The sequence below is a fragment of the Penaeus monodon genome, chromosome 12, assembly GCF_015228065.2.
Source record: "Penaeus monodon isolate SGIC_2016 chromosome 12, NSTDA_Pmon_1, whole genome shotgun sequence".
Taxonomy (NCBI): Eukaryota; Metazoa; Arthropoda; class Malacostraca; order Decapoda; family Penaeidae; genus Penaeus; species Penaeus monodon.
In genome coordinates this window covers 13,408,450-13,417,988 of record NC_051397.1, presented here as the reverse complement: position 1 = coordinate 13,417,988, position 9,539 = coordinate 13,408,450, and the positions used below count along the sequence as shown (strand labels likewise).

The following is a 9,539-nucleotide window of genomic DNA, read 5'->3' as shown; positions in this document are numbered from 1 at the left end:
ACTTGCAGCAAATCCTGGTGTTCTTACAATCCCCCTTCCTGGAACATTATTCAGCAGCAAATCACTTATTCATTTGTGTTAGCTGTAGACAGCATAGTTACTGGCTGCTTATCTACCCACTGCAGGCCAAACATGCTGATCCTGACAGTCCCAACAGTGTTTGTCTTCTGTACCTGTGTAGGTAGTGGAAAAAGATTAGGGGACGAATACCAGTTATCAGTATGTAACTTTTATCCCTTGTCTATAAGGTCCCTCTTTTCCAGCAGGTCAATTGCAGCCTTCACACTTGCTGGGGATGGGGAACTCTCCATGGTATTGGTACATGTAGATATGAAAAGTGATGGTGTACCCTGCCTCTGGTCTATCACCCAGACAGAGTTGATATATACCTTGAAGCCCCACCTTGCTAATTTACTGGGGACATACTACATAGCTTGATGGTGTTCCCTAAAGACTTGCAGGCTTTAATCCATGGATATCATCTTATAAGGGACAAAAATGAAAAATTATTTGTTCACATTGATGACTGGCTACACTTCCATAGAAAATCATCAACAGGATGATCAGCTTCATATTTGGCAAAATGGAGTGGGGATTTTACAACATAGTCTGCAGGACTGTGCCATCAGAGGGTTGTGAGATCTGTAGTTCTGCGAGAATTAACATTGTAAAAAACAAGGTTGAATATGAGACATCGTGAATATGTATTTTCAAACCAACAAACAAGTAACAGAAGGTTAGCTGCACACTGGGTCATCTTATACATGTTATTTTCCAGCAGTTCTTCACAGGAGCATGCTTGAAGATCTTGTCAGAATGAAAAGCCACATCCATGTTAGGAACCTTGATCTCAGGACCGGCAGTAAAGCCGAAGCATTGTGGGACGTTCTATCCCTTCTTCCAGACAAAGGAGAAGGTTGTATCACATCAAATACTACGATGTGGAAGTGAAGATGGTGGATGTCAAATGATATCGCTTCCTTTTTAAGATTTCTTGGAGTCACTTCCTTTTATAATGTCAGAAAATATGGTGTATCATAGAATTTACAGGCATTAAGTTTATATTTCCTGTAAAATGTAAACATGTATTGATATTTTCTTATCTATGCAGTTTTTGACAAGAGAAATTGAAAACATGAATAGAAATACTGTAATATATGAAATGAAAACTACTGTTATGTATATGATGGAATTGTCTTATCTTCTTTTTTGTAAATTTAAGATATATGATAATAGAGTGCACAAAATAGTTCAGATATGCTTTAATTTTTTTTTACTCATTTTACATATTGTATTGAGAATGAAAAGATGTTGATTGTTAACTATATTATTTTCTCTCTGATTATAATCAATTAACCAGTTTGTGCTAAGTGACACTTATTTCGGCCATTAATCACTGAGTCCATATGCTAGGTGGAAAATATCCATGCCATGTATATTTGAGCCTGCTCTATGTAGTTTGTGCTAAACAGTCATCTCATTATATTGGACCAGACTGTAGTTGTTGATGAGGAACAGCATTTGAAAGGAGGCCTAGTGTTCATTTAATCTTTTTATTTAGAAATCAAATATGCTACAGCTGTAGTTGTAGATAGAATGGGAAAAGACATTTCCTGTGCTTGCAGTCTTCATTTATGTGGCAAACTGTATGAAGTGTCTGGCCCTTTGGCTTGGAGTGGGTGAAAGCCATTGTTGTTGGGTTAACCCCATCCTAACCGGTCATGTGTACATACATCATAACAAACTGCTTGATCTGCAGGGTACAACTGTATGTGCAGTAAGGCGCCAGACTGTAGAGCAGAAAGTTATGTTACATGTAGCGGATTCACGTTTCCAGCATCTGGACATTGCCAGAAATCACCAGAGTTTATGGCAATGAGAGATTTCTGATGCCCAGCCCCATTGGGTTAAAGTCAATTGATATCAGTTGTTTAATTTAATAGTGCCAACCATTTATGATAGTGATGTGAATGCTATGCTGTTGCAGGCTAAAGACGTGGAGACTACTCTGAAGAATGTGCCATCCCCAATTGAAGCACAGGTAGCTGCCGTAGAAAAGTGATCTTGGGAGATAGTAGAAGAGGTGAAAGTGACTCCAGATATGATGGGTACCAGAAAAGAGGTCGTGAAGGAACTTAACAAATTGCTAGCGGCCAAAGTAGAAGGTGAGTTTCTCGCCTTTGGAGTGTCCTTTTGCTGTGTGTGACTTTTGGGTGTCATGAGCAAGACTCCAATGACGGACTTGATAATGTGGTGAAACATATGTTGATTAGGACCCTAAAAATTAGTAAAAATAAGGATAGTGAAAAAAAATAAAAAAAGAAGAAAATTTTTGATAGAAAAAGCAGAGAGGATTTTTTATGTATTTATAGTATTATAAAGACTTTACATCAGAAAATGGTGTCAGTGAGGTTTGAAACGATGTATACCTTGCTTTATACAGGGTGCAGATTAGAGATGGTGGGATCATCTGTGAGTGGGTTCTGCATGAAAACAAGTGATATCAACATAGATGTAGTAATGGACGAGAACCTTAATCCTTCCATTGCCCTTTTGGCAGTGAGGGATTTGGTTCGAAAAAATGACTTGTACACGTAAGTATTTAAAGTTATGTTAGATTTTGATTTTAATAATTTTAAAATTTTTGTGAATAATAGGGGAGAGAGTAATAAGCAGATTGTTAGTTCTACTTTTTTTTCTATTTAGTTTTTGAAATGGGTTTTCCCTTTACCACAGAGAGTTTAGTTTGATTGACATCTATTCCCGAAAAGGCCTCCCCACGCAAACACCGGATTGAGGATGGTGGTGGGTGCAGGCAGCACCTCTCCCAAGCACACCAACCAACTCTTAGCTGACTATGCTGTGATTGACCCCAGAGTACTTACCCGGGGAATTTTCGTCAGATAGGGGAAAGGTAGATTTACAATTAAAAGTATGAAATTTAGGGGAAAGATTTTAGAATTGCTTTTTATATGTTTAGTGTTCTTTCACTCTAGTCTCCTTTTTTAAAGATGGGTTTCTCTGTCTTCTTGGGAAAATATATTTATTTTTTTCTCTCTTTTATTTACTTTTGTTGCACAGGTCTGTTATCTTCCATTTTAAAAAAAAAAAAAAAAAAAAAAAAAAAAAAAAAAAAAAAAAAGTTTGAAGAAAATGGTAATTTTGATCGTATCCATATCTGCCCAACAGCTCTCCCAGATGGATGACCAGCAGTGGAATTTCTCCCCCCTCATTTTTTCCTTTGAGGGTTTGTACATTTTCTTCAGCAACACAACCCTCCAGTCTTGCCAGTTTTACATAGCTTGCACCCAAAACCTGATGGGGATGTTTTTTTACGTGAGTGTATTTTAAGGTTTAGCTTGGGGAAAAAAGATTTTTTTTTTTGGGAATTGATACAAGAAAAATTTTTTATGTGCATCCATTGGTCTTTTTTGGGTTTGTTTTGGGTCCATCAAAATGTGAAAATGGCGTCCCAAAACCCCCAGAGTTGGGTAGACATGGCGGGGACGCCGTTTATACCATTGGCTTCAAGATGACAGACCTTGTCATCAATGTGAGACAGTTGCAGCCTATGCCCAGAGCAGAGAAAACATGGAGCAAAAAAATAACTGTGGAAGGTGTGTATTTGATCTGTTTATTTTTAATAGGCTGAAAATTTCCTGATAATTTGATTCTGAATGCTTGTTGGTTGTGAAAAAAAAAAAGAAATTTGCCTCCAGGCAAGGTATTGTTGATGTCATGGTTTTACATAAATACTTTTGCTACATAATGAAATTAACAAAGTTCTTTTTGCGCAAATTGTTTTGGCCAATTAAATTGTTTAAAATTGATAAGCTGGATTGTGTGGCATGATCACTGTCCATCTAATTATTTAGAGCAGAGCCATAGCCCTTCAATATTTTATTGTTAACACATTCATGTTTTTTTTCCGATCATTTTTACAAAAGAAAAAACCTCACGGGGGACGTGAGTGGAAACCCGGGTTGTTTGAGTACATCACAGACAGGTTTAAAACAACCTACAAATACTTTGCCATTCCTCAGCTCTCATTTGGGCCTCTCTTTAACCACATCATTGTCAAGGAGGTAAGAATGACCTTGCTGGGGACAATAACCTGATTTATAAGCAAAAATTTTCACATTTTAGCCTTTTGTGTCATTTTGTGATGTTTTTGATGTTTTGTGAGTTATAAAAGCAGAACCTTTTTTGTGAAAAATGTATTTTTATTTTTCACAGTCTCTGAAAACTATTCTAAAGTAGAAAGGTCTTTTTTTATGGAAAAATTGGCAGAAAAAATTTAAACCCGTGTTGGCGATTGAAAACATTTTCATTTGATATTTTAAAAAACTTATCGACAAGAGTATTTCATAATGCTCAAACACCCCTTTGTTATTGTTTTTTTCTCTTTTTTTTTCATTTATTAGAAAAAGGGGCTTAGTAAAATTAGTAAAAGGTTTAGTAGCAGATGAGTGAGAAAAAAGAAAGTTTAAGTTAGATTGGATTTTGTAAATGTTTGTAAACATATTGTTCAATGTACCTCTCTTAAAGTCATATACCAGAAACAGTCTAAAAATTTAGAGAGAAAATTAAAAAAAAAAAAGGGAGATTTTAAATGAGTTTTTAAAAAAAACGATTTTGTTATTTCATTTTACATTACGGTAAAAAAGCATAAAATTAGTTTATAATTTATTTTTTTACAAACAGTGCTGGAATTGTAGAATGAAAATTCCTTTTTGAACGAATGATGGGGTTTTTGCTTTTTAAGGTTAAGGGGACTTTGGCAGTATCCTGGGAGGTGATGTTTGGCAAAAGGCATAAACAAGATGTTGAGGGAAGCTGCACTAACAGAATAGTACAGAATGTGATTTTTGTATTTAATCAGGCCCAGAGTGTGAATGGGTCCAAGGTGCCGAGTGGCCCTGGCCAGAAGAACAAAAAGGGCGAGTTACTCCTGGAATCGATAGAAAGAGTAAGTGAGCTCGTTTGCCTCTGCGACGGCGCTTTTTTACAGTGTCGAGGGTTTTTTGATTTTTTTTTTTATTAGTTTTTTTCTTTCCCAAATGTAAAACCCCAAAAAGATCAGACTGTGTAAACCCAAAAAAAAACAACTAACCATAACAGACACCAAAATTTCCCAAAAATGTACAAAACTGACACACACAAATTGCTCACATGAATACAACAGAACCAAAATACTTAACAAAAAAAACAAAACAAAACAACAAGAAACAAGCACACCCCCAACCACAAAAATGACAGAAACGCAAACAAGACAACCAGACATTTACGCCCCCCAAACAAACCAACACCAAAACCCCCACCTGACCCGACGACACACAACACGAAAAACAAAAACCCCCAAAAGCACAAACCAAGCACAGCCCCCGTCATCACAACCAAAACTACAAAACCAACCCGACCAAAACCCCAAACCAAAACCCCGGACCACACACAAACCACTTTCAGCACAACCAGACAGCCAACCAACCCCCAGGACCCCAAAAACCCAAAAAAATAAACCCCCCCAACCAACCCAAAGGCACATCCACTCCAAACCACAAAAAAAAAAATAAAAACCCGACCAAACTTTCCCCATAAAAAAAACAAAAAACACAAAAAAACATACCACACAAATTTCAAAAACCACGGACCCAAAAATATCACAAAACAAATTCCGGCACAAAACCCCCAGAAAAACATTCCACACACCCCAACCCCCACACACAAAAACCCACAACAACAAAACCAACCAAAAAAAAAAAAACCCACCCAAAAAACCCACACACAAAACCCAAAACCCAAACCCAAAAACCCCCCCCCCCCCCCACCAAAAAAAAAAAAACAAAAAAAAAAATTTACCCCATGACAAAAACAACCCCACAATAACCCCCAAAAAAAAACCCACTAACAAACCCCCCTTCACAAAAAAACCCCACCAAAATAATTTCCCCCAAAATAAACCCCTAAAATAAACCAAAACACCAAAACCCCCCCCCCCAAACTACACACCAAATTCTAACCCCCCCAAATACCATACAACCAAATACCAAAAACCCCCCCCCTACAACACACTCCCAAACACATTCCACCCAAAAAACACCCCATACCTAACACACAATTTCCCAACACATCATAACCCCACATACCACAAACCCCACCACATTCCCCCCACATACCCACCTCCCCCTCACTACCCCCCACAAAAAAATACCCCCACAAAACCCACACCCCCCCCCCAAACCCAACCCCCCACAAACCACCCCCAAACCAAACCCCCAACCCACCCAAAAAACCCCCCCCCAAAAACCCCCCCCCAAAAAAAACCCCACCAAAATCCCCTCAACCCCAATATAAAAACAACCCCCAAAAATTTTAAAAAAACCCCCTTAAAAAAACCCCCCCCATACCCCCTTTCCTTCCCCCGATCCTAACCCCCCCCCCCCAAACCCCAACACAAAGATAAATTGGTTTCATGTAAAAATAAAAAAGGGAAAAAAAAAATTATTATTTTAATTTTTATTTTAGATTTTTTCATTAATTATATTTAAAAATTTGGGTTAAATGTAGATTAATGTGAGGTAGGGTTTTTTTAAAAAGGGAAATTTTTTTTTTTAATTTTTTGTATGTTTTTTATTTTTTTTATTATATAATATATAAGTATATGATAATTTATATGATGAAAATTTTTTTTTGGGGGGGGGGTTTATGGAAAGTGATGGATGTGTATGAAAATAATAAAATTTTAAAATTTAAGATAATTATTATATGTTAAATTTTTCTTTAAAAAATATTTAAATTCTATTTTAATTTTTTTTTTTTTTTTTTTTTTTTTTTTTTAAAATTTTTATTTTTATTTTATTTTTATTATTATTATTAATTTTTTATTTTATTATTTATTTATTATATTTTTTATTTTTTTTTTTAAAAATTTTTTTTATTATTTTTATTTTTTTTTTATTTTTATTTTTATTTTTTTTTATTATTTATTTTTTTTTTATTATTTTTTTTTTTAATTTTTTTTTTTTTTAATTTTTTTTTAATTTTTTTTAAAAAAATTTTAATTTAAAAAATTTTTTTTTAAAAAAAAAAAATTTTTTTTTTTAAAAAAAAATTTAAAATTTTAAAAAAAAAATTTAAAACTCAAAATTTTTAAAAAAAATTTTAAAAATTTAAAAAAATTTTTTTAATAATTTTTTTATAAATTTAATAAAAAAAATTTTTAATATTTTTTTTTTAAAAAAATTATTTAAAAATTTTTTTTTTTTTAAAAAATTTTAAAAAAAAAAAAAAAAATTTTTAATAAAATTTTCTTAAAATTTAAAATTTAAAAACAACCCCCCTTATATAATATTTAATATTTAATATATTTAATATAATATATATAATAAAAAACCATAATCATCATCATCAATCATCATCATCATCACATCAATCATATCATCATAATAATATACATTTTAAAAAATATATAAAAAAATAATAAAATATTAAAAAAATTAAAAAAAGAAGAAGAATTAATAAAGTTTTAAAAGGGGGAAAAATCCTACCCCCACCCAAAAAAAATCTACCATTAACCCAAAAATTTTAAATCATAATTAATAAAAAATTTAATACTAAAAAAAAAATTAAAAAATTTAAAAAAAAAAATATCTTCCTTTTTTTTTTTTTAAAAAGGGAAAAATTTTTTTTAAATTGGGGGGTTTTTGGGGGGGGGGGGGGGGGAAAAGTAAAGGTTTTGGGGGTTTGGGTAGGGGGGGGTTGGGGGGGGGGGTTTAAAAGGGATTTTTTTGGGGGGGGGGGTTTTTGGGTTTTTTTGGGGTTTTTTATGTTTTGGGGGGGGGTTTGTTGGGTGGGTTTGTGGGTGGGGGGTAGTGGGGGGGGTATATTGAGGGGTTTTGGGGTTTGTGGGGGGGGTTTAATGGGGGGGGGGGTTTGTGTGGGTGAATATTGTTTGGGGGGTATGGTTTTGGGGGATGGGGGTTTTAATGGGGTGTGGGAATTGTGTGGGTATATGTGAGTTGTGTGGGTATGGGGGGATATGTGATGGTTGGTTGGGGGGATGTTGGGGTTTTGGGTAAGGGTGTTATGATGTGGGTTATGGTTGTGTGGATGTTTGGTATGTGGGGGGGGAAATTTGGGTTTTAGGGGGTGGGTATTGGGGGTGTTGGAGTGGGTGTGGGTTATGTTAGTTGAGTTTTTTTGGGGGGGGATGATGGGGTTTTGGGGTTTGTTTGGGGGAAATTGTTAGGAGGTATTTTTTTTAAGGAAGTTGTTCGGGGTTGGGGAAATTGGTCTGTGCTGGGGGTTTTGTTTTTTTCATGGGGTATTGTGTTTTGGGGGGGGGGGGTATCTTTTTTTGTGTGTGGGGTTGGTTGTGTTGGGGTTGTTGTGTTTCCTGTTTTGTTGTGTTTTTGGGGGGTTATTTGGTGTGAATTGTTTGTTGTGTTGGTTGTGTGTCGAGTGTTTGGAATGTTTGGTTTGGGGGTGTGGGGTTGTGTGGGGGGGTGTGGGTGTTTTTTTTGTTGTAAATTGGTGTGTTGAAGGGGGGGGGTTTTGGTGTGTTAATGGTTTGTGGAAGTGGCTGCGTGGGGGAATTTGTGTGTTGGAGTTGTGGTGTATGGTGGTCTGGTTGGGTTTGGTTTTTTGGTGTTGTTTGGTGGGTTGTGTGTGTGGTTGGTGAGTGTTGTGCATGGGGTAGTGTTTGGTGGTCTGGCTGTGTGTTGTTTTTGGGGGGGGTATTTTTGGGGTTTGGGGATGTAGGTTTTGGGTGAGGGTTGTGATTTGGTCGTGCCCGGTCTGGGGCAGTACGGGTCGTAGTAATGGTCGGGTTTGGGGTCTGTGCATGTACATGGTCGTGCATGTACTGTTGTAATGTACTGGGTTCTGTGGGGTTTGGGGGTGCTGTTTGGGGGGGTTTTATGGCATTTTAACCTGTTTAGAAATTTCGGGTTTTGTGTCTGGGTTGTTGTGGACTGTTTTTTGTACATGCCCGAGCAATTTGGGGGGCGTTAGGTACATGTTTTAGAAATTTTTTGTGTCGTTTTGGTCTGAGATGTTGTGTGTTTGCTGTGTAACAGTCTGATATTTGTGCATGTTTAATCATTTGAGAGAAAAGAAGAAAAAATGCATAAATACAAATAAATCAATCAAGAACCATCGACACATGTAGAGCAAGCGCCGTCGCAGAGGCAAACGAGCTCACTTACTCTTTCTATCGATTCCAGGAGTAACTCGCCCTTTTTGTTCTTCTGGCCAGGGCCACTCGGCACCGGACCCTTCCCTCTGGGCTGATTAATCAAAAATCAATTCTGTCTTCTGTTAGGCAGTTCTCAAAATCGTTTATGCACTTTTAGCCAAAACATCACACTCCTAGGAATACTGCAATAGTCATTAACCCTATACTAAGCAAAACCTATCATTTGTTCAATAAGGAATTTTCATTCTGAACAATGTCCAGCACTGTTGTAAAACCTAAATGTATAATCTAATGAAGCTTTTAACCGTAGAGTAAAAGGTTTAAATAAGCAAACTCGTTTTTT

At 35.9% G+C, this 9,539-nt stretch overlaps 2 protein-coding genes across 2 annotated transcripts in view; one reads left to right on the top strand and one right to left on the bottom strand.

Moving 5' to 3' along the window:
* Nucleotides 1-9,276, bottom strand: part of LOC119579318 (terminal uridylyltransferase 7-like) — a 31,402-nt gene extending 22,126 nt beyond the window's left edge. The window contains exon 1 of the mRNA XM_037927082.1: nt 9,207-9,276. The gene's annotated coding sequence lies outside the window, so the exon portion shown is untranslated. The remainder of the gene's footprint in view (nt 1-9,206) is intronic.
* LOC119579319 (terminal uridylyltransferase 4-like) lies at nt 1,395-2,710 on the top strand. The gene is given in 2 exon segments (XM_037927083.1): nt 1,395-2,165; nt 2,444-2,710. Coding segments are annotated over 2 exon segments (345 nt in total). The 5' UTR covers nt 1,395-1,975; the 3' UTR covers nt 2,599-2,710.
* Nucleotides 9,277-9,539: the final 263 nt, after the last annotated feature.